This window comes from Fukomys damarensis, unplaced genomic scaffold, assembly GCF_012274545.1.
Source record: "Fukomys damarensis isolate Sample0158 unplaced genomic scaffold, DMR_v1.0_HiC HiC_scaffold_10, whole genome shotgun sequence".
NCBI classification, from domain to species: domain Eukaryota; kingdom Metazoa; phylum Chordata; class Mammalia; order Rodentia; family Bathyergidae; genus Fukomys; species Fukomys damarensis.
The window spans coordinates 17,903,423-17,929,065 of record NW_022900922.1 but is presented as its reverse complement, the minus strand read 5'-3'; the positions used below and the strand labels follow the sequence as shown (position 1 = coordinate 17,929,065).

The 25,643-nt window shown below is 42.8% G+C and overlaps 1 protein-coding gene across 5 annotated transcripts in view; it reads right to left on the bottom strand.

Moving 5' to 3' along the window:
* Window positions 1–5,786: 5,786 nt before the first annotated feature.
* LOC104861497 (cytidine monophosphate-N-acetylneuraminic acid hydroxylase) overlaps window positions 5,787–25,643 on the bottom strand; it is a 147,772-nt gene continuing 127,915 nt past the window's right edge. For all 5 annotated transcript variants that reach the window (XM_033761886.1, XM_010622976.2, XM_010622972.3 and 2 more), the window contains exons 11-16: window positions 18,182–18,322; window positions 15,172–15,346; window positions 14,714–14,830; window positions 11,305–11,420; window positions 8,813–8,908; window positions 5,787–6,861 (exon numbers count right to left, since the gene is read on the bottom strand). In XM_033761886.1, coding sequence (XP_033617777.1) covers window positions 8,833–8,908; window positions 11,305–11,420; window positions 14,714–14,830; window positions 15,172–15,346; window positions 18,182–18,322 — 625 coding nt within the window. In that variant the 3' untranslated portion in view covers window positions 5,787–6,861; window positions 8,813–8,832. The remainder of the gene's footprint in view (window positions 6,862–8,812; window positions 8,909–11,304; window positions 11,421–14,713; window positions 14,831–15,171; window positions 15,347–18,181; window positions 18,323–25,643) is intronic.

Sequence of the window (25,643 nt, the reverse complement as noted above, 5' to 3'; positions counted from 1 at the left end):
GAGGTCGGGCAGGCGAGGGCAAGCAGGACCCCCAACGTGGGCTTCGGAGGCGGGGGGTCCCAGAGGGGAGTTTCAGCCTGGTTTTGCTCTCCCCACAGAGACCTGGATTTGCTCGGGACCGGGGAGCTCTTTGGTACAGGGAGAGACGCCTTCGGTGTTTTCCTTCCGAAGCGGGAGAAGTCGGATTTAGCAGAAACCTTCACTTCCGGGGGTCGAACTCAGGACCTTGCGCGTGCGAGGCAGGCGAGGTGCCGCTGAGCTACATATTCGGCCCCTTCATTTTCTACCTTCTGCTCAGCAGCACCCTCGGTTACCGCGTCTGGAGGCTGTGGAAGCTTCACAGGGTCTGGGCCATGGGCCCCGAGGAAGCCCCTGCCCTGCTTCCCCGCGCGCCAAGCAGAGGACCTGGGAAAGGCCAGGTCACTCTGTCACTCTGCGGTCGTCATGGAGACGGCAGCAGCCCCACGCACTGGGAGGAAACGGTCGCTGGGCGGTGTTGCGCTCTTGCGCCGCCTGCTGACAGCTTCGGATCATTGCAGCTCCCGAATGCTCCAAATGGATCGAGGTCTGGGTTTCTCCATTCAAAATAAGGGATTCATTGAGGCCACCCGAAAAAAATCCACATTCTTCCTAATACGGGCTACCTATTTTACTATATTAATTAACTTTGATTTTCACCTGCTAAAATAATACATGAGCATATCAGGCAGGATTCTGGCTTCTTGTTACCTTTGGGTAGTGTTTTAGGATATAGAAAGGTACTGCACATTTTAGAAGTTTTTGATGCTGCTGTTTTTTCAGAAAACAGATCACCTTAAAGGTATTGAATGCATTTAAAGAGAGTAACAGTGTAGGAGTCATGTTTGCAAGCAGCAGAGCAGGGAGCTCCTTGAGTATAACAGAGGGCCCATGCAGCCTTTCCTGGAAGCCTGCAGAGACAATGTCAAGAGCCAGCTACTCATATCTTTTGATGCATTAACCCAGCTAAGAGACCCCCCCCCCACTGGGAATTGAATCGAGGCTTGCCCTACCACCGAGCTACATCTCCAGTCCTTTTTATTTTGACATAGGCCTTGCTAAACTGCCCGGGGTTGGCCTCTAACTTTCAATATTCCTGCCTCTGCCTCCAGAGTAGCTGGGATTACAGCTGTGCACCATCACGCCTGGCTTCCAGGAAAAAAATCCAAACTGCAAAATAGTCATGTGTGTATAATATTCTTCCTAAGACTGTGTAACGTTCAACAATAGAAGAAGAATTGAAGTTTTGGCTCATTTATAATGGGGAATATTACAAAGACAGCAGAATATCTTTGTTAATTTTCCCATTGCTGAGACCAAACACCTGGCACCCAAAGTTAAAGGAGGAAAGGTTTATTGCAGCTCATAGTTTGTAGAGGTTTCAGTCCATAATCGGCTGGCTCTAAGGTAGGGCGGCATAGCAGGCGGGCATTGCAGAGTGGACAAGAGGCAGCAGAAGACAAAAGCGGCAGCCAGCATTGGCAGCAGCCCTTTTTCTGTCCCTTACATTCATCCAGGCTCCCTGCTCTTAATGCGGGCAGCACTCACAGCCAGGGAGAGGCTCCATTCATCCCAGCATCACATCCTTAACCCCAGCATCACACACGCAGATCCAGCCACTTCCCAAAAGCCCCACCTAAGACCACACGAGGCTTTGGGGGGGCATCTAGATATAAGTCATAACACAGAATTGTTCTAACATGTAGTGATACGAAAACATGATGCCCTAGAACAGCAGTGGCCAACCTATGGCACGTGTGCCGCAGCCCACTGCTTGTAATCATTGAAAACTCTAAAAGGTTTGCCATCCCTGGCCTAGGAGATATAAAACGTTTATATATATGCTATTGAAGCTGGGAAATACTAAGTATAGCTGACTTAGAGAGGTGTTAGAGTCTAGTAGAGTTAGAATGTTCTATGTACTAACATTTCTTATTAATTGCACAATGACCACAGGAATGCTTTCCTGTAAAACATTTAAATATCACAGTCAAGGGCCAGGGATTTAGCTCAGTGGCGCTGCGCCCGCCTCACGAGTACAGAGTCCTGAGTTTGATCCCCAGTACTGAAAAAAAAAATCACAGACAAATAAGACAAATTATTTTAAAATGACTTCCCTTATATTTTTTATTGTGTTGTACCTGTCAGTGAATTTAGGTTTCTTTTTATTTATTCATTGGCATTTTTTCCTTAGAAAATTTCTTGTTCATATTTCATGCAATTTTTCATTTCCACTGTTCAAATTTTTATCTGTAGGGGTGCTTTATGAATTTTAGATTTTTATTGAGATTTAATTACATTCAGATGTATAGCATAAAGATATTGGTATAGCACAAAGTATTTCCATGCAGGGATATACTGAGTCAGCCATGGTGAACTTTTTAGAGCTTTTAGTGTAACAAACAGCCCGCTGCGGCATGGGAGTCACCACTGGATGTCTTCTCATTCCCTTGGTAAATTGGTTTTCTTTTTTGTTTGTACACTTTCTGTTGTAATTTATATTACATACCAAAGACATTTCTTTCGGAAAAACAAAAAAGCTGGGCGTGGTGGCACATGCCTGTAATCCCGGCACCCAGGAGGCTGAGGCAGGAGGATCGCTATGAGTTGAGACCAGCCTGGGCTACAAAGTGAATTCCAGGTCAGTCTCAATTACATAGTGAGACCCTGTCTCAAAAAACAAAAACAAAACAAAACAAAATATAACAACAACAAAAAAAACAAAGACATTTCTGTTTATTGATATAAATAAAATAATTTTCAATTGAAAATTACAGGCCACCGTTGGAATCTTAGCAGCTTTCTCCAAGTCAATAAGAGTGTAAAGATGCACTGGTGTTAACCTATTTGCTTATGTATGAGGGAAATCAATAGGCTGATTTAATTTCTTCTGATGAGTCAAAACCAAGATTTAAATGCCAAAGAACAACAACAAAACGAAAAAAGGAGGGAGGATATTATACGTTTAGGAAAAGTAAACTTTGCCTGTATTTGAGTGGCTACCAATTCACTGGCAGTAGGCAGTGAATTTATCTTATTTTGTCCTATGTTTGTGTTATTTAAACACATTATGGCAAGAAAGCATTCCTGTAGTCAGTGTGTAGCTCGTCAGGAGCATCAGTACACACAACACTGTAACTGTGCAAGACTCTAACTCCACCTTTCACTCACGGGGAAAGTGCTGCTCCTGTTCACCTGGTCCAGGCACCGATTCCTACACCACGGCCCACTGTTCACAGGACGTCGTTTAGTTTTGTGCATCTTCTGAAGGCAATGAATTCCCTCCGGCTGCTCTCCTGGATCCAAATCTTCAAGGCAATTCTTGCAGATCTCTACAAACTTAAGGTCAGTTGATCATGTTCCAACCCGTTTTTGAACATTGTAACAGAGGAATTCTTACTGAATCGTCAACTTCCCACACATGGATGAACCAGGATGAAGGATTGGAGAGGAGATAGTGTGGCCAGCGTGGTGGAGTAGGGATGCTGGGGAAGGGCAGTGAGGACCCTGTGGACATGTCCACCTGCCCACCCTGCACAGTGTGAACACTCACTGTGTCGTGGAGAACACATGAGAACTGAAATGATTTTCACTGGTGAGCCAGCTGCCCAAGTCCTAACACCCCAGCCCCCAAATGCCAGCCATCAAAAATGCCAATGCCAGTCAGCCTGTCCTTACCTTACATCTCTGTACCTGCCTGCTGTACTTTAGCCACTCTGTAAGCAGGTACGGAAAAGACAGGCTGATTGGGGCTGACATTTTTGCTCTCCAGTTTTCAAGGCTGATTATTTTGCAATCAGGTCTTGTTTGGTGGTGGAAACACGGTTAGTTGTCTTCCTTGAAGTGACAGCTCCTTTCACCAAACAAGAGAACACCTGTGCTGTCCAAGTTAGGTGGTTCCCTCCCACACCCCATGGGTCTCCAATCCCCTCAGTTTCTTTATTTAAAAGACTGTGCTTTCTTCACTGCCCACAGTGCTATCTTTGTTTTAAATAATGTGTCCATATGTGCCTGGGTTTGTTTTTGTACTTTCCGTCCTCTTATCTTTGTCTATTTGTCTCTTTGCAGTAGGGGTTTCTTTTCTTTTTCTTTTCTAAAAGACAGATTGTTTTTATATCTTATTACTAAGGGGTCATTTTTCCTTTTAAATTTGTGAATGGTATGAAAACATTTACCAAATGCTTTCTGCACCTATAATATATACTCCTATAACGTTTTCAGTCTTAGGGACTGTGGTAAAATATGTTCATTGATTTTCACAGGTTGAACAAACCTTACATTGTGGGTAACTTATAAAAAAGGGGTTTATTTAACTCTGGTTTCTGAAGACCAAGAGCATTGGGCTGACATCTGCTTGGCATCTGGTGAGGGCCTCCTGCTGGGTCAGGAATGGCAAGGGCACCATGTGAAGAGGTGAGCTGTGGTGCCAGAGAGTGCAGCACCTCTGTAATAAAGCCACTGTCGTGGTGACCCATTAACCCACAGACCCCCCCCCACCTGTGGACAGGCAGGTTCCCCCTACCACGCATGGTGAGGATTCGGGTTTAGTATTGATTTTGGTGGGGGTGTCGACATCACAACAGCCCCAAATCTGTTTTCCCAAATAGATGTATAATCTTTCTCTTCTGTTGGCTCCGTTCAGATCAATAGAATTGTTTGATTTCCCTCTGTTGTCTTTGAGGTTACCCAGGAACACAACGTGCATTCTGACTGACTCCATGTGAGCTATCAATTCATTGCATCTCAGCTCCAAATCCACTTCGTGCTGCCTGTTATCCGAGACTGAATCTTTCTCCTTGCCAACTGGTACAGAGGTAAACTATGTACGTAGAGGGAACCAGAGAGGCACCACAGAAAAGAGGAATTTCTCCTCTGGGCCAGCACTTATCACCTGCCTGCTGTGCTCCGGCAACCGGGCTCCTGAACTATGGACTGAACAGCGCCACGCAGGGGCGGGCAGCTTCCCTGGTGCCTGCTGGCGTGACTTCCTCCCAAGACAGTGCCCCTATGAGGCGCCTCCGGATGGATGGCTTTCCCAGGATCCAGGGTGGCTTTGGACAATGGGATTGGCTGAAGTCGGTGGAGGGACATCAGATGCGAAAGCCAAGATTACCTTTCTGGGTTTCTTCCACTCCCAGTCTTGGAAGCGGTAGAGGTGGTGGGAAGCGGCCCTGGATACGTTTTGAAGGTGGAGATGACAGGATTGGCTGACAGAGTGGGATGGGAGCGCCAGGTTAAAAAGGTGATTTGAGTAATGGAAAGGAGCGAGCCGATCGGAGAGGGGAGAGCCGTGGATGACGGGGTGCACGGGAGGAAGCGGATAAAGGAAGAAGGAAAATGAGGACATTGGTGGGATGCTGGGTTCAAGGATTGAGATCTGGTGATGCCGAGGGACGGCTGGAGTCCCTACACTAGCAGGAGAGGACAGCAGAAGTAGCATGAGAACAGGGCCGCTGGAGAGAAAACAGACTCATATTGCAAAATAATATTTTATTCCCAGATCATATACATTTGAACATATATTCTCTTGATGAACTTTACATTCTTAGTAACAGAATAAATTATAGTATAAATCACAAAATATAATTAATTCTTCAATTACAAGCATTTCTATTTGCATAATGTGTGAGGTATGCCAGGGTAATCAGACATTATTGATGCTGATTTTAATAATGGAGAGAATCAGCTTTTCAATGACCAAGTATGACACTAGAGATTTAAAAAAGGCAGATTGGACCTGCAGGTTCTGGTATCTTCAGAATTAAAGAGGTAGATTGTAAAATCAGAAGACAGAAGGGATGTGTACTCATCAGTGGTGTGTGCCAGAAACACTAACCTGTAAATCAGAAACCTAGTTGACAATCAAGTTAAGAACGGAATTGCATATCCTAAAAGATCATATAGATATCATAAACTACTGGAAAAAAAGGGCAAATTAGTCGCCTTTGATTTCAACCATTGAAACAATGTTTTTTGAAGAGTTCAGAAAAAGGGTTACTTTTTTTCCAAGACACAGATCTTTATTCTTCTACTGGTTTCAAAAGATTTTTGTCTGTAAAGCCCATTTTATTAATTAGTATTCATATCTTTAATTAACCAAAGAGCTACCTAACTTTTATAATTAATCAGCTGTGTTGAAAGACAAGTTTTATAACTGAATCAAAATCCTTTCCATCTTGTGAAATGTGACCTCTCAGGGCAGGCTCTGTAGTTTCATTATGATAAATATCTGATTTCCATGAGGCTTTTTGAAAAGCTGAAAACAGCTCAGGAACAGTTCTTAGTTAGCCATTTTCATGAACCCTATTTGTGGAATTAATCCATTAGAAAGAACACAAGATCTGTTTTTATATCCATCTTGGTTTTCACTTCCTCCCATCTCAACCCTTAGTCTCTCGCTGCTCTATTTCTTTCCTTCTGTTCCCCTTCTATCCCATCATCTGCTCCCCATCCTCTTTGCTTTGTCACCCTAGTCTCGGAAGTTTTACTTTTCCTGTTTTTTCTCTAGGTGGATTCACCTCTCCTTTTGTTACGCTGTGTTTTCCACAAAGAGCTCGTTCCTACTGGTTTCATTACTTCTTTTTACAGAGAACTTTGTGTGGGATAGCTTGTGTGTGTGTGTGTGTGTGTGTGTATGTATGTGTGTGCAAGCATGCATGTACTCAGCACATACTCTACCCTGAGATACATCCCAGCCCCAGTAAAATGACTTGGGACATGTTACATAATGATCTACACAGGTCACCGACTGCTAATGTCCTAACACCGTCTCTTTGGTATAAACTTCTTGCACTGAAATGAAGCACCAGTAAATTCTTGAGTGTTCCATGTTGTCTGGTAGTCCTGTGAATGAAAATATTACTCATGAGCAATAGCGTGGGTCTCCTTTTAGTCCTTTTTATTTCTTACTGCTTTGGGGCACATTTTTCTATCTATTGTCTATTTCAAACTACATAGATGCCTTAAGGGAAGGGAGCGTCTAAACTGGAATGTGAGCTGGAATAAAACTCTGACTCCTCACCGAGTCATCACTGCCCATCTGTGGGTCGTGTGACGACTTCACAGCTCATGAGGTCGCCAACATTTGCGCCTCCTGTCTGCGCACCATGTGCCAGGTGTCCACACTTGTGACACCAGTGAGCTGCCCAAGGTCACATGGTGGATGACAGAGCCAGACCCAAGTATGAGGTGCTGACCACCATGCCTTGTTACCTCCTTAATGAAATTGCTTCCCATGGACATGTGGAGCTCTGCTCTGCTCTGCCCACACTTAAGACCCAGGCACTGTGAAGCCATCCTCTTTTAGAGCTGCTCCACTGCTGAGATCTGCTCCATCTTCTGCCTCTTTACCTTTCCTACTGCCTCTTTTAGTAACTTCTGACTCTGCCCGGCACCTGGGCCTCTGCATGGAGCCCTCAGACTCTCCTCTTTGCTCAGTTTCCTCAAATGCCCTGCCCCTTCCTCCCCTGCCATGCCAGGAGGCCACACCTTGGTTCAGACTTACTCTGCATAGTCTTCTAACTTCACTGGCCTTTTCTGTCTGCAGTAATCTTCCTATCGTCTCTCGTTTCTCAGTTCACAAAGTCTTTATTCAATCTTTAAGCTACTCAACAGCCCCAACCCCTTGCCCCTGAAATACTCCCTCTCCACCATGCTCCTCCTGGCCATCTCTAAACACCAGATGCATTCTTTCTCTGCTGAGAATTCCCAACAGTTTGTGCACAAGCCCAGTGCTCCTGACAGTGAGCGTGGTAATGCAGCCACAGGTAAACTCCTTAGCATCCCCTCCAGTTTATAATCACAGCTCAGAAGATCCAGCTAATGCCCCTTGCTAGACTACAGTCTGAATCAAGAACTCTATAACTGAAAGAAATGAAAAAGATACTCTGAGTCTACCATTTTAATTTTACTGGGAAAGACCCTATTTTAAGAGGCAAGTCAAACTGATCACAGGGGACAGGAACTCATTTGTTTCCTTCATCCTGGAACGGGTATTATGAGTAAAATCATGAATATGCTAAGCACTGTGCAGAGAGTGAGGGCTATTCCGGCTATAGTCTCTACTTTCAAAACTCAACAGCTACTGGGAGAGATCAGTGACACTGTGTTACTACAGTAGAGTGTGAAGAGATAGCCGTTGGGAAATAAATGAGTATAACGTATCAATGTACAAGTCCAGGAATTTATTCTCTGCAGTGCCATTCCATGGTCCTTTAGATACATGCATGTGAAAACAGTTGTTTTGTTTTGTTTTGGTACTGGGGATTGACTCAGGACCCTGCACTTTCAGGGTAGGCACAGCACGGCTGAGCTAATCCCTGGCCCTGAAAATAAGGTTTATAATTCACTCATAAACTACATTTCAATCCTAAGGAGGGGTTGTTAAATCTGCTCTGCATCTAACAAGCTGATCCATCCAGCCAGGAAAAGAAAGTGATGCATTAGAAATGGGGAGGGGATGTTTTCATCTTACTGTTTTTAGCTTCTCTGCCTTCCATTTTTGTTGCTGCTTTACCTCTTGTGCTCAGGATCTCATCCCGAACTCTCCCTGGGAACTGGAATCTTTTCTGTTTTGTCTGTTACCTAGCTGCATGCTCACCTCAGCCGGACCACAGCGTCTATGGACTTTGGGATGGGTGTGCTCACTCTCTGCTTCATTTACTTATTTTTAAATTGCAGTGTTCCTGTAATGCTCCCTCTTTTTCACTCCCTCCCCCAAGTCAGGCTGACTGGTGTGACAAAGAGGGGTCACAGGATGCACAGCAGGGTGACACCCAGACCACAAGACCCTTACCTGGGAGCCCCAGAGAAGCTCTATTCACAGTGTGCCAGGAACGACTTCCAGTTGGGGGGTGTTTGGGGGAGCTTTATTTGAAAATGATTCCAAAACCTGTAAGAGACAGAAAGCAGGGAAATGTTTTTCAGAAGCCTTCATGCCTATATTCTTGCTAGGATCGTTTTGGTACCTGGTACTCAGCTCTCTCTGAAACAGTGTCTCGTGACAGTTTTATCTGTTCACACACCTTCATATTATCAGGGTGCTAAACACAGATACTCCCTTAGAACATGATGACCCAGTCTTGTTTTCATTGCAGTATCATGAGCTCAGCTTTAAGAAATTCTCATCAGGGAAAAACATCTAGATTTATATGCTGCACACAAAAGCATTAGGACCTGTCATTAGCGAGGGACAGGTAAACACATCCTCTCAGAAAGGGAAGGTGACCTGGCTTCCTGAAGGACAACGTGGGTGCCCTGCATTCAGCACCAGCATTCCCAGGTCCCAGGAGTTAGTTCCTCCTAAGGAAATCCCTTGGAAAGTATGCAAGAGACACCTACCTGTCTATTTGCCAATCACAGTCTCAAGTAGCGAAAAGCTAGAAACAACTTAAACCCAGTAAGATTGATTAAGTGGGGCCTGAATGTTGTTTATGATGTCAGGTAGGCAGACATTAAAGATAATGATGTGGGAAAATACAGCAATGAGGGAGGTTCCTATGATAAACATGCCCGTACAAGAGTATGCGCAGTACTGTCCTATTTCTGTAAAAAGTACCTATGTAGGAAGCACCTTGTAAAAAGAAAATGAAGGATTAGCCAGACTCCAAAGTATACATTATCCTGTCTGGGTGATGAGATGATTTGTGGTTTTAATTTTTCTTTTTTTGTATTTTACAATATTTTTTCAAAGTTTCTAGAGCAGATGTGTATTATTTTTATAAGAGGAAACAACTTATTAAATTCACAAATCTCATTTTAAGAGCAACAAAGATTAACAGGGCAGTGACTGCTTCCCAGGATTGATTAGGTCATCCTCATTCATGTACGACTGTTGTTATCAAAGCACAGATTAACAAGACAGGCTTCAGCAGCACAGATACCCTAGGAGTTTCCAAGATGAATTGTTTCATAAAGACATCTGCAGAAACTCCTAAAAGTTGCCACATTTTTTTCTTTTCTTTTCTTCTCTTCTCTTTTCTTTTTTCATAATAAGAAGCCAGGTATTGCTCAGCTAAAAATGAACAAAACTTGGGCATTTTTCTGCTGTTGAAATGTTTGTGGCTGACTTATGTGTCCCGACACCAAGGGATAGTGAAGGTTAGAGGATAGGAATCCACATTTGGATCGTGCTTGGAATATTTGAGATCAAGTTATAGAACATCTGTACTGGGATTGCATTAAAAAATAATATCAATAACAATGCCACCCTTTAGTATTATTATTTTTATTTTATTGAGAACAAATATATCCGAAGAAATGCTGATGCACCCAGAGACAGGCTGGGAGGACACATGCACTGTGATGTTACCAAGGCCAGGTAGAGGGTGAGGCAGGAACACATGTGGTTTCCTGGGAGGGCTGGGGTTGTTTGCTTTGTATTTTATATACTTTTGCACTCTTTACAACTTTTAAATATAATTTTAAAACATTCAAATGGAATTAAGTAAAAAAGAAATTTTAATAAATGCCTATAATTGCAAGCTCAAGATAGAAGCTAAATAGTGGGTTTGGGTAAGATATTTTAAATGGTTGGAATTTTCAAGTTAAACACCTACGCTTGTCAGAAGTTCTGCGGTAATGATGAGTAGTAAGCGATAAGCACTTTCTTTGGTGGTTATTTCTGCAAATATACAGAGAGAAAACTTCCATCTCTGAGATTTCACTCCAGATATTCCAAATAGGATCCTGAAGACTTACCCAGTTTGAAGCAGCAATTAAATGGGCCGTTCCTATAAAGCAACTGGACCTCCAGAGTTATGTTTAGGGTTGCACACAGGCAATGTGTGACACGGGAGACCACTGTAACTCAGGGACCACGTCTCGGCCACAGAAAAGCCCTTCTCACTCCTCATTCTTAGCAAACTCCCCCCACCCCCGCGCCTTTTTGGTATCAGGGATCAAACTTGGGGCCTTGTGCTTGCCAGGCAGGCAGTGGAACCACTGGGCTAAATCCCCGCCTCCCGCTTTCCTTCTTATAATGTCCTTCCCCTTCTTACATCTAACACTGTTTCCAGAGATGATCGGGAACATGCTTCACACGAAGCTGTAAGTGAATATTAGCATAAATGAATATTTTAAAATACAATGAAGCTATAAATGAATATTAAAATCTTGTCCTTTCCTAACAAGGCTCACTTTTAAAAAAGCTAACACAGAATGAAGCTCTAATGGGGGCTCTCCTGTATCTGTCAGGATTTGAGGGCCCAGGCAGTCACTGACTGCTTATGTCCACCTGTGGGATCCACGGCAGTGGCCCAGGGAGCGGACAGGTGTTCTCAGACTCACAGGTGGTGGTAAATGTCAGGATCCCGCTGGAGCCGCGTCTGGAATCCTATATACAAGTCGTCCCAGAGCAGACCGTTCTTCACCACGTACCTGATGACGTCAACCCGGCTGCGAATCTGAAACAGACGGGGAACAGCTTGCAGGGTGAACCCCTCCTGTTCTGTGTTGCCGCTGCCGGGAGCGAGGGGAAGCGGACAGCACGGGCTGAGGGAGAAGGCGGGACCCTGAGCTCAGCAGAAATCAAGGGCGGTGAATAGGGGTGGACAGGAGTCCTAAAACACTGTGACTGAATGCAGACTCCGGGTCGCACAGCAGGTTCAGACCCAGGTTTTCTCTGGGTTATCTTGGTGGCCATGCTGTGCCTCTGATTCTTCCCGTGTAAAGTGGAGATAATGAGAAAACAGTCCTCACTGGATTATTGCGAGGGTTAAGTGGGTGAATGTGTACGAAATACTTTAAAAGAGGCGTAGCACACAGTGAGGGTTCAATAAATGTCTGCTGCCATCATCGTTCCACAAATGGAGGCAGAACAGAGCCCGCGATCTCACGGCGGCAGCCTGGCTGTGTCCAGCCTGCATCAGCAGCAGCACTGGAAGTCAGCCTGTCTAGGCTGCATCCTACTGAAACCCCTCTGTAGACACAGAGCTATTGGACAGCCAAGGAGCGTGGGATTACAGACCAGCAAGGGGGACTTAACCTCAGCTGTGTGCTGACCAACTGAGTAAGCCTGAGAACTTGCACCTCCTGCACGTTGTTTCCTCTTTGTGGAACTAGTGTGAGTGGCGAGAGCTTCAAAAGCACGAGGGGATGGTAGACATCCTAAAATTTAATGTTTTAACAGTCCATCCGTGCCCCTGTTCAAGTTTACAGGAGTTCAAGAAGTACCTTCATCAGATCTCTTTTTTCCTGGGAAATATCGTGCTAATGCTAGGAAAGGTAGACTTTCAGAAATGACAGGCTATTTGTTCAAAGACACAGAATGATTAGAAGATTGGCATTTGGGGTTTTTTTCCCTTTCCTGAGCCATTTCTGTAAGACAATGGTAGCTGTTGTGAGCCAAGGGTATAAGTAAGTCAGGTTAGTACTTTCACCAGTAGTTTCCAAAATATGATTTCCTTCTCGCTCTGTGCGTGTGCGCGTGCGTGTGTGTGCCTCTAATTTAGAGAGGAACACGGAAAATTGGAGATAGATCTGCAAAACACTTCAGGTATGGAAAGAGGTCTTGTTGGCTGATTAGATTTGAGGATGAAGGAAAAGGGAAGAATAGAAGATTGTGCCCTTGTTTTCAGTTTGGCTGACTTGGGGGGTGACGCTGCTGACAAGCAAACAGGAAAGGGGACTGGTCCATTCTGGAGGAGGAAGATGAGGGGTTGGAGTTGGAATAGGTGAAAACGAGGTGCCCAGGGGCTAAGAATGGTGCTGATATCCAGTGGGCCATCAACTGTTAATTATGTAAAGCCTGGCCATACTGGATGGAGCAGTGGGGAGACCTGGCTGGATGTGCAGAGTACTGGAGCCATTAGCAGAGAAATGATGTCTGCAGATGTTTCCCCGGGAAAAGACTGAGCAAGACCAGATTGAGCACAAAATTCCAAAGGGGAAGAAGGGACTGAGATGGTTGGAGAACAGGGTCTCTGATGAAAATGGTGAGGAATAGATGGGAAGAAATGGAATACAGCGTGTATTGTCAGCTGGGCTGAGAAATGGCCTTAGGGATCAAAATGATGGTCATATCAAATGCATAACCTTTCTCCACTAGGTTCAATTATGCAAATAATCGAATGCTAATAAAGCAATTATTAAACTGCCACAGTGAGGAGAAAAGGGTCATTGAGAAATTTTGTGTAGTTAAGTAGATCTAGAAAGCAGATTGACAGTGGCTTGTTAGGCAGAGCTGGGCTACAGCATCCAGAGCAATGGAGACCGATGGACTGTGGGGGACAGCAGGGACAGATGAGTATTAGGCAGCATTAAATATATCCATGAGCAGAAAGCCCCTCCTCACTCCCACACATATCTCCCAGCTGAATACATTCAGACATTTCTGTGAATGAATGGGCTTGGTGCTGGGGGAAATGAGGGCAGCTGCTGTATTTGTGACGCTCCCAGCAAGAGTATCTACATTTTAGCCGTTAGGGGTCCCTTTTCCTACTAGTGGGCTCCTTGCTTTCATAATTTAAAGCATGCAGGTGACCCCCTGACCAAGCACAGCCTGGCTCTTGTTTAGCAGAATCTACAGACCTGGACTACGAAAGTCTTTTTGTTGGGAAAGAAAGATGAATCCTTTTGTTTCAAAGTCACCTACAAAGGAAGAAGGATGGGTGAGGCATTGATGTTCTTTTGCACAGCATCCCCAGTGATGGAAGCCAAAGGAGCAAGGAGCCCAGGGAAGAGGACTGGCTCCTGAATCCCAGGCCCGGCTGAGCTGTCAGTAATGCAGGAACAAGGGCACTGGAAGCTCGGCTTGGGGGTTCCCTCCCGCTTAGGCTGTTGTGGAAAGTCCCTGAATGGGGTAAAGCAAGGAAGGGGAAGAGGCGGCTGGATCTACAGGCAGTGACGGTTAAAGCGACAGGTATGCGGCAGAAGGGGGAGGAGGAAGGAGAGGTACAGGACTCACACACCTCTGCATGGAGAGCTGGTGTGGTACAAAACACTATCATGGCTTTGAGAGGCAAGTAGTGCGAAGAGAAGGGAGCAGCAATATGAGAAGGCTGTAGGTAGCAGTAAGAGGCGCTTTCCTAAGTACAGACATCACCTGTTAAAGCAGCTGCAAACACAGAACCCCTGCTATAGTCTCAGAGCTCCAAGCCCAGCGAGTCCCCCTTAGACAGCCCTGTGTGTAGCACATGCTGAGATGATTCACCCCACAGCCGGCGGAAGCTGGCTTTATCCAACACGCGTGTCATGACACTAGGAGGAAGTGACACTTTTTCAAATATTTTAAATGATGATTCAACTCTCTTTAATGAGACACAGGTAGGTTCACTTGGGGAAGGAGATGGTATCGGGCAGACGAAGAGGAAGGCAGAGGTGCATGTTTCAGGTCTAGCAGCAGCTGAGGCTAGGCAGGAACTTGGAAGAAAGGGAGGAGGAAGGTAGTTTTCACAAACACCTTGAAGGGAGGCAAGCTTGGACCTTGGTTAGCAGCAGAGCTTCAATGTGGTTTGTTAGTTGTGACCAATGTACAATAGTAGAGCAAGGTGTAAACAATGCTCTGTATTCTTTGGTGCTTTTCTGGTAGGAACGAAAGGAAGGCAGGAAGGGAGGAAGGGAGAAGGAAAGGAAGTAAGATAGGGAGAGAGGGAGGTGAGGGAGGAGAAAGGAAAAGGAAGGAAGTGAGGGAGGGAGGGGAGAGGAAGGGAGAGACACAGGAAGAGAAAGAGCTCCCCTCTTCCTAGCTGCTGCTCACCTCCTCATAGGGATGCTCCCGGCTGGGCCTTTCTTTCGGAAAGGATAAATCTAGAAAGTCAACCAAGTAGTCATAGCCTCCTGGAAAAGGGTTGAAGTCCTCATCAGTCTCAATCATCTATGCAAAGGACAACATGATAAATGGAAAAGAATATCAATGAGATGGTTAAGGTCTTTAGAAAAATCCAAGACTATGAGACCCAAGTATTCCTAAAGGACAGTTCCAAGTTAATATTGAACTAACAGTCTCTATCTCTCTTCTTTTCTCCCTCCTGCTCCCTTCAGAACAGTGCCTAGATTTTCAGGGAGGGACTGTTGATCACATCGTCATGTTTATTCTCTGCTAGCCATTTGGAAGGGCTTTATGGATGCTCATTGAGACACAAATTAGGAAACACACAGGAGGTTTCATATATTTCCATAAAACAAGAAAGAAGAAACAAATACTGAATTGCATACCCTGACCACTAGGTTATAATTCTTAAATCCAGCCCAAGTGAAATATTCTTTAATCCAGGATGAGTGAAGGAAGATTTCATCTCCTACAGCAGCATTCAAGGTGTTCAGATATAGGCCAAAGTCCCAGGAATCCTTGTAAATCTTAGTCCCTTCAGGAGGTTCTACGATGCCCTTCCTTAAAGACACAGGGTAAAAAAATAGTGAAAGAAAAATGCAACTGATAATGAGGCCAAAAGTTAGCATTTATATAGCAAAGACTAACAGGCTGGTGGCTTTGAGATGCCAACATGATCCCAGGGACCCCACCTTGGCCTCAGCCAAAAGGGTTCCCATACATGGTTGAGTCAGATGCATTTCCAAATCAGATTTTACTTGTAGAAAAAAAGCCCACATCTGGGGAAAATTACCAGTTCTCTGGACCCCTTTGGTCCAGATAACTAAATTATGGAAATGTGGAATGTAATTTGGTTGCATTAATTTTGTGTCTCCACACTCCTGCCTCCCCACCCAACTAGAATACGTGTGATGAAAAGAGCAACCATGACTGAGCATGCGGCAGGTAGTCGTAAGTAGTATCTGGTGAATACATAATTGGTTTTCGCCTGTCTTTGAGATGCATGTAGAATTTTGTGTCCAGAATATATGGTGCCCTGATTGTACTAATCCAGAGACTGTACTAATCTGACAGAAAGGCAGTTTTATCTGGAAATCGAGCAGTAGAGCCTGCTCACAATCCTGAAGCTCTGTGCATCATGTGTGAAGACGGTGCGCTGCATGGTACGTGGCCTCTTGAATCCTGGGTGCAGAATGGGATAGGATCTGGACAGGGGAAACACAGCAGTGAAGTGGGCGCCAGTCTAGTAAAGATGTGGCAGCAAGGCAGAGGACCCTCTTCTCAAAACTACACGGTCTGTCTGCTGGATGCTCAAAGCTACAGATGCACTGGGATCTGTAATAAATGGTTTACCAAGTCCTAAGCCTTCTCATGTCCACGTAGATCTCCACTCTCCTCCGGCATCTTGCCTGTCTCATTTCAGAGTCTCACATTATTTCCTGTACAAAGCTGCAGTCTCCCCTGGCCTCCTGACTCCAAGGTTCCCACCCTGCAGCTTCTTCCCCAATACATCCTCCTCTGCAAAGCCGATATGGCTTTTCTAAAACACAGCCCAGTAATTCTCCTTCTTTGGTTTACAACTTTCTGAAGTTCCCTTACTCCTGGGAGTGGCTCCTTGCACTGCCTCATGAGGCCTTTCCACTCCTGGCCCAGGGCAGCATTCCTGTCACATCCCTTTCCTTTGCCTTCACTTATCAGCCCTGCACTTGGGCACAGGGGCGCCTTCGTGACGGAAAGGGCTTTTTCATGGCTGTGTTTCCTGTACCTAGTGTAATGCCCAGTGTACAGAAGAAGCTGAATAAATCATTTCTAAACCAATTGCATACATTCATTTACTCATCTGAATATCTACATTCACCAAATCCACAATGCTATTTATGTCTCCTTTCCCCAGCTCAAGCCATACCCTCTGACCAGACGCCCTTTCTTGCTCTCTGATGCTCTCTACCTGCAGCCTTCTCCTCATCTCTGGGACCTGGGTAAGTGCAGATGATTGTGGGCTGAGATTTCTGTCCCCTCTTCCTTCAGAAGACAGGTAAATGAGTAGTCTCCGTGTGTCCTTGCACTGTGTGCTAATGCTGCAACCCAACAGAGGCGATTCTGGTTTCCCAGCATGGTTTGGTGTGTCTCAAGGACACAAATGCACATTCTTGAGTTCGGCCTCAGATCCAGTGACTGAGTCTCTGAGGGGAGTCCACGGGTCTGTGCTTATGAAAGTCCTGCCCAATATTCTGCTATTCACATACTATGGAAATGACTGCTATCGGATAGATCTGCAGGACAGGAAAGAGGGTTTTGGATAATTACACAAATCTCTTGAAGGCCCATTCATAACTGAAATAACAGAAAACAGTTTTCACTCTTAACCTGCAGGCACTGGGGGATCTAAAAGAATCTGAGTCAAGACAGGAAGAGGAATCGTTTCTAAATTTAGAAAACATCCTTGTTGAAGGCAATGTACTCAGATTGTTTTCTATTCTATTCTTTTGCACTTCATTTTAATTAATGGCTGGTTGTAAGCAGCAATTGTGATGTTGTGGTTTGTCCATGACTGTAACCCCCAGACCGGAAACTGCTGGGGTAGGCTGGGTGCGGAGGAGGAGGGGTCAGAGGTCACCGCAGGATGTAGGTGAGAAACGGGGTGGGGGCTTAGGTAGACGTGAGGCCCAGGCAAAGAGAAGTGAAGGACTTCTGAGGTATTCATAAAGGAGAATGGAGCAGGTCTGATAAGTAGTGTGTCTTGGGGACTTAGCAAAAGGGTGAAATCAGCTGATGCTGTCCATGCTGACACGGGGAGGTAAGGCTGGGAAAGGAGTGCGCTGTGCTCTTGGCTCATGTCTAACCAGGGTGAGGAACTGGTGGCTCCATTTAGCTTGAGACTAAGGCTTGTGACTGCAATGTTAACGTTTCTTGAACTGCATTTCCAGGGCATTCAAATGTACTATTTGTGGAAAGAGCAGTCGGTAATATTTGCACTAATGTGAAAACTTTCTTACTAATTGCTTTTTACTTACATAAAAGCATGTATTTTGAGCTCAATCAATGGTCCTTCATACAAAACAACTTAATCTTTACTCTCTAATAAGGTTCTGAGATGAGGAAAACATTTGAGTAATTTTTAGATAAAATGAAAAGCTTGGGGGTAAAAAACCTTTCTCCTCTTAGATCTAAAGATATTTATTAGATAGTTTATTTTATCTAAATAGTAAGACTTCTATTTTACAAACAGGTTGCTGGATCTTTCGGAATAAGAAGCTCAGTATACCACTCAACAAAATGTAACATTATTACAAAATAGAGACCAGTCAAGAGATCAGAAGTGAGCCCTCTAATTTTCTCATAATATTGCAAATATTAATAAAGCATTTTTATCTTCTATAAGTATGTAAACCAAACCTGTCCGTTGGGTCCTTCAGCATCCTGCCCAGGTCAAGGGTGGCTCCAGGCAGAGGGGTCCATGTGACTACATTTGAGTTTTTCTTGATTAGATTGTTGAGCTGATTTGGGTCATTTTTGATATTTGTTTCCTTAATGTACCTGACAAATAAGAGTAATCCTATGTAAGAAGGTTTATTCTCAGATGCATGCTCCGATGACTACAAAGACAGAAATGTTTATTTTCTCCGTGTTTGACTTCCCAATGCCCCTCCACTCACACCACACAGAATAAAGATCACACTTTATGCTTTGATGTGGCTCAAGGATTCAGTTTCCTGGGCTGATTTGAGCTAATGTTGCAAATGAGAATAGTTACCAGACCCAGAAGTTGTACAGATCTTTTGTTTCTAAGTATAATCATGTGGTGACTGGAATCAAGATTATATAAATAGGTGAGAATTGCACTCTTGTATTTAACCTGAAACCTATTGCCTGATTAAATATTATGGGGCAGCCATTATAGTAAGGGCTTAACATGAACATACTGCTTTTATTTCACAGCACCTCACGAGATAGCTGCTACTACTGTGTTTGTGCTAAAAGAAGGAAATTAAGGCCTAGAGACTAGGTGCCTTGTCAGAGGCCACATGGCCAGCAGGCAGTCCAGCCCCAACTCTTCAGCCAGAGGCTCAACCTTCACTGCAGGCCACAGGTAGGGGCCTCACCCCAGCTTTGGAAATAAGTCTGAGAATTCTCTTTGAATGGGATGGGTGGGGGACAGCAGAAGGGAGAACCGGAGAAAACAGATTTGTCGTTGTGATTTATCTGACATCGTTTATCTAGAGACATTTCTGTTAAAGGCAATTCTACTTTCTTAGGCTACATTTTAGTTTTCCAGACTTGATATTTTTGGTCAGATAGACAAAACACACATCATGTAATCAAAGTATATGGCAAATGTGGAAATGTTTAACAATTTATTTCAGTAAAAGCCACATTTGCTATTAACCCTCCTCAAAATACGCCCCTTTGTTTCAAACATGCTTATCCCGTCATTCTTGTCACTTTCTGAAGAAGTTCTGAAAGTCCTCTTTCCTGTCTTTATGAGGAGTGATAACAAAAATATGGTGAATGCTGCTGCCAAGTGCCATCCAAAGGAAAGGCAGGTTCGGAAATGCATCATGGTGTGTTTTCACCCACCTCGCGCTCCAGATCGGACACCACGCAACTTCTAGCTCTTTCCCAAAGTCAAACTGACCACAAAAGGTAAGTGTTTTGAATCAGTTCAGGGTGTTGAGGCGACCAGGGCATCACAACTAGAAACGCTCACGAAAGAGAACTTCCAGAGCTGCTTCAGAAAGTGGCCAGAATGACGGGACAAGTGTGTTTGAAGGGAGGGGGAGGATTTTGAGGGGGTTAATAGCAATGGGTCTTCCATGGGAATTTTTAAAAAATTTAAACGTTCACCATAGTCTCCTACCACATCTCAAACATAAGTATTTATATTTCTACAGCACTCAGTGACATATGTTACTCGTGACCTTGGAATTAATTTTGCAGATACGAGTGAAGACACTGTCACTGTACTCAAAAACGCTGGTGTCTTTTCCCTTCCCACTTATTATTGTCCTCCTGTTGGTGCAGCCTTAATTTGAAGCAGTGCCACCAGATTTTCTCATCTTCTTATTACTGTTCTCTTTGCAGTGGTCACTACCTGGTCCCTCTGCCTTCAGTTTCCCCTTCTGGAGTCATGTCATTGTCTGTTACTTTTCCTGTGATGTTCACAAAGGTCCACAACTTCTTGATTCTTTGTCTCTTTCTCTAAAACAATACGATCAGCAACTCAGTGCCATCCTTTGAAGTGTATGTAGGTGTCGAGGGCAACACTGTTAACTACTCACACGAAGAAGTCTGGCTTTTAATGACTTTCAAAGGCTGCATCACGCTAAGATTTTAAGTGTCCCGTAGAGAAGTGCCTAGCACCTCTAATTCTTCTCCCAGTCTTTGCAACTTAGCGTCTTAATTTTTCTTTTACCTGAATCCTCTTCCCACTCCCTGCTGCCATTTATCTTCTTTCGAGGTTACTGTAATGGTTTTAAAACTGGTCTCCAGGATCAAATGAATTTTTCCTTTTCTGCCACACCAATGTACAACCCAGCATCCCCAATGAACATTTAAATACATCCGTGTCCCTCCCTGGACTCCTCGATCTGGCTTCCCAGCCCTTTGGGATAAAATCCAAACCCCAGGGCTTGGTGGGCACTGAGTTTCTTTCTGGCTCCCTTGCCTTTCTCTTTGCTCTTCGCACCCTATCCCGTGCTGAATTTTACTGTCTCAGCTCAACATCTTTCCATCTTTGCCTGCTCCTCTTCCAACACAGCTCTCTAAGCCTCACCCAGCAGTCGTTTTCTCACTCCATCTGCTTCACCTTGCATGCCCTTACACTCAGCACTCAGTGTCAGAATTGTTTTTCTCTTCCAGGAAACCATAACACCAAAGACCATCATTTTCTACGTGGGGTCCCAGTGCTTAGCACAGTGCCACTCAGTAAATGATAAATGAAGGAATTATTAAGGAACAGTAGTGACCAAAAGAAATTATTTATTTAACCTTAGGTCAATCTTACTGAAAAAAGTTGGAAGATGTGAGATAGCTAGTCAATATCAACTGGAAGATTAAAAGGAAGAAAATAAATCTGCAATAGGCACATCAAGGGATCCCACACATGTAGCTACGTGGGGAGAGAATATAGAATAACTTCAACATGATACTGATGAGACCACTGAAGTCCAAGGGTTTCAGATGACTGGCCCCAGTAAATGGTGGCAGGACCAGAACTAAATCCTAGGTAGATCGGTCTTTGTACTGCATTGCTGCACGTAGATAGCAGGAAGTTATGCTATCCTTAAGTAATCATTGTCATAAAAACTTACCTCAAAATTTGATTTCTTTATTATCTAGTGGATTCAGATAAGTACTTTAGTGAGATGACCTACACAACGCCTGCCTGCACACAGGCCATCTGTGCTCCTCCCGGCAATTGTATCATAAAGTGGGTCTCTGTGGAGTGGGTGCCACTTGCCCATAAAAACATTATACCTAGTGAGTGAGTCACTGCATGCGCTCAGGATTCCATAAATCCTGTCTAAATATTGAAATCTTATAAAAGCATAGCTTAAACATCTATAAGATTTTGCCTAGCAATTAAAATTATAAAATCCAAATACTACAATGTAGGTAGATACCTTTATATGTTGTTTTTTCACAAGATTTTGAATTCCATAAAATGTGCATGTGACACAATTTGATAAGGTCACAAATGTGACTTAAACATACTTCATTTAACTACCATGGCTTAAGCTGCTTTTTAAGAATAACTTTCAGACTGAACATAGAACAACAAACGATAGTCTAATTAAATGGAATCTGAAAGCAAGCAGAAGTAGCTACACTCATACCCGACAAAACAGAGTTCAAGCCAAAATTAGTCAGAAGAGACAAAGGTTTCTACATATTGATAAAGAAAATAATCTATTCAGAAGATATAATAATTGTAAATATATATGCATGGAATGCCAGAACATCCAATTTAAAACCTATAGGACATAAGGGGACAGGCCCGGATATGATAACATTGGGTAATATTAATTCCCCACCTCCACCAATAGATTTCAACTTTCACACACAAAATAACAAGAGACAGCAGTGTTAAGTTACACTATGGAGCAAATGGACTTATCAGATATCTACAGAATAGGTCATCTAACAACTCAAGAATAGAGATTCTTTCCATCAACTCACAGAAATTTCTCCAAAAGAAATCATAGTTTAGGACATAAAGCAAAACTTAATAAATAAAAAAGTGAAATCATTTCACATATATTGTCAGATCATAACAGAATAAACCAAAAGTCAACAGAGAAACTTCAGAAAATATACAAATACATGAAGATCGAACAATCTACTTTTGACTGAGCAGTGTGTCTTTGAAGAAATCAGGGGGAAATTTATGCATGTATAGAATCAAATACAATGGAAATGCAATCTAGCAGAGGTAATGGGACACAGCAAAAGAAGTTATAAGAGGAAAGTTTATAAATTTAAGTGCCTACACTTGAAAAACTGAGATCTCAAATAACCAAATGATACATCTCCAATAATAAATCAAAAATCAGTAGAAGAAATAAACAATAAAGATCAGAAATGGAGGCGCAAAGAACAAAAGATCAATGAAGCAAAGAATCCATTCTTTGAAAAGATAAACAAGATTACAAAACCTTAGCCAAACTAACCAAGATGGAGAGGGAGGAGTGGAGTTACGAAAAAAAGACAGTACAACACATATCACTGAAATCTGGAGGATCCTTGGGGATTACTATGACCATTATGAAAAAAATTATATGCCAATAAGTTAGAAAATCTAGAAAAAAATGAACTAATTTCCAGACACATGTGGCTGCTGAAATGGAACAAAGAGTACACACATCAATAATGAGCAGTCTGCAGAATGGGAGAAAGTCTTTGCCAACTGCTCTTCTGAGAGGGGATTGACACCCAGCGTGTATAAGGAACTCAAAAGTGTTGGCACCAAAAGATTAAGTAATTTAACCAATCAGTGTTCAAATGAATTATGTAAATATCTTTCAAAAAAGTAGAAATGGCCAATAGTTATGTGAAAAATCATTCAACATGTTTAGCTATCGAGGCATACAAATGGAAACTACACTGAGATTCCATATCACTCTGGGCAGAATGGCTATCATCAAGAATATAAAAAATAGGGTAGGGAATTTAGCTCAATGGCTCTGCCGCCTGCCTCAGAAGCGCAAGGACCTGAGTTCAACCCCTGGTACCAAAAATATATATATAAATAAATAAATAATAGGCTGGGCACAGTGATGCATACCTGTAATCCCAGCTACACAGTAGGCTGAGGCAGGAGGATCACAATTTTGAGACCAGCCTGGGAAACTCAGTGAGATGTGGTCTCCAAACAAAGTAAAGGGGTAGGGCTATAATTCAGTGGTAGAAGACTTGCCTACCATGTATGAGGGCTGGGCTCAGTCTCCAGGACTGAAAAACAGTCCACAGAAAACAGAAATAATAAATGCTGGCAAGGATGTGGGAAGAAAGGAAACGTATATGTTGGTAGGAGTATAAATTAGTACAGTCACTATGAAAATCATTGTGGATCTCCCTCAAAAAACTAAAAATAGAACTACTATATTATCCAGCTCATTTCTCAATCTGGACTCAGAACCAAATTCAGCATCCTAAAGATTCCTGTGTACCCATGTCTACTGGGTGCATTCACAACAGCCAAGTTATGGAGTCCACCTAAATACCTGCCAATGGATAAATAGAGAATGGGAATGTGGTATTTACACACAGTGGAATCACTGAAAGGGGCAAGGGAGACTAAGAGAGGGTAAAGGAGGGTCATGGGCACCGAATGATCAAAGTATGTTCTATACATGTATGAAAGTGTTGTAAAGGAACCATTATTTTCTATAATTAATATGTGCTAACAATTCTGTTGCTTTTCTTTGGTGAGAATGTCATATAAATAGAATCAGAGTATGTAATGATGTGGGGCTGGCTTCTACCACTCAACAGTGACTTTGAGGGTCATCCACATTACTCTATTTAGCAGCAAGCCTTTCTCATTGCTGAGCAATTGTCCATTGTATTTATTGTAATTATCCATTCACCTTTTGAAGACCGTTTGGGTTGATTTGGTGGGTACTACTAAAGCTGATATTAATTAATATGTGTGCATAGTTTTATGTAAATAAAAGTTTAAATTTCTTTAGGGTAAACTGCTACATCACAGGCAAAGTTAGCTGGAAAGAAGGTGCAAAATGGTTTTTGAGAATGGCTGTACCATTTGGCATTCACACAAATGCTTTGCTTTAACTTGGTATTCCTAATTTTCCAAAATGCTGTTTATTGTAATAGTTATGTCTTTGTAGTGGTAATTTACATTTCCTCTACGTTACACTCCTCTACATAGTTAATGCTACTAAGCATTTTTTTGTAGCTTGTCTTCTACCTCTATATCTTTGGTAAAGTGTTGAAATATTTTGTCTGTCTTTAATTTTCTTGATTTTTAAGTGATTATTTTAAAATTGTAGTCCCACTGTTGTGTTTTGAGAGTTTATCATTTATTTTGAATAGTAGTCATTTCCCAGAATCCTTTTATAATATATTCTCAAAATCTATAGTCTTTCTATTCTCCTAAGAGTTTCCCTTAAAAGCAAATTTTTAAAATTTTGATATTTTCTTTTTGGATCATTCTTTTGATACCATATCTCAGAAATCTCTGCCCAACTTGTGGGCTTTTATTTCTTTTGTGCTACTGCAGATTGAATCCAGGGTCTTCATAACTGACCTACACCCCAAGCTCTTTTTTACTTTTTGAGATAGGGTCATGTTAAGTCACTAAGTTGCCCAGGCTGGACCAGAAGTTATGATCCTCCTGCTTCAACCTCCCAGGGGGCTGGGATTACAGATATGTCACCACACCTGGCTAACTCATGAACATTAAGATTTTGTCCTCTATTTCCTTCTAAAATGTCTGTAGCTTTCTGTTTACATAACAATCTATGATCCATCTTTACTTTTCTGTATGGTCTGGAGTTTAGATTGAAGTACTTGTTTTGGATATAGAAGCCCAAATGACCACATTTGTTAAGATTATCCTTTCTCTATTGAACTGGCATTTTACATTTGAATTTTCCAAAATTACATCTGTGTCCAAAAAAACCCAATTTGCCATACTTGGGTGACTGCACTTCTAGATTTTCGGCTCTGTTCCATTGATGTATGTGTCCCAGCGCCAAGCAACTGTGATTCCTGTAGCTCTGTGGCTATCTTGAAACTGAATAGATTATATCCTCCAATTTTTTTTCTTTTATAGAATTGTTTTACTAGCCTAATTCTTTTGCCTTTTAAAAAATAAATTTTAGAGATTATCTATAGGTATAAAACATCTTGAAAGGATTTTGATGGGCTTTGTGCTGAATGTGTACATTCATTTGGGGATCACTACAATCTTAGTGATATTGAATCTGAATTCATGAACATGGTATCTTGCTGCATTTCTCTAACTAGATACTCTGATTTCCTTCTGCAGCATTTGGCAGTTTTCAGGATACAGATCCTGCACATGTTTTAATATTATAACTATTTATTTTCTCAAAGCTATTACCAATGGTGTTTTTAAAACTTCTTGATTTCTTCATATTTACCATATATTTAATTATATAATATATAACATTATATTTTATTATATATAATTATAAAATTATCCATATAATATTATGTATAATATATTATATATATAATTGGATTGTGTTTGCTATGTATCCTTGCCGGGCGTGACGGCATACACCTATAATCCCAGCACTCGGAGGCTGAGGCAGGATCACCGCAAGTCTGAGACCAGCCTAGGCTACATAGTGAGTTTAGGGCCAGCCTG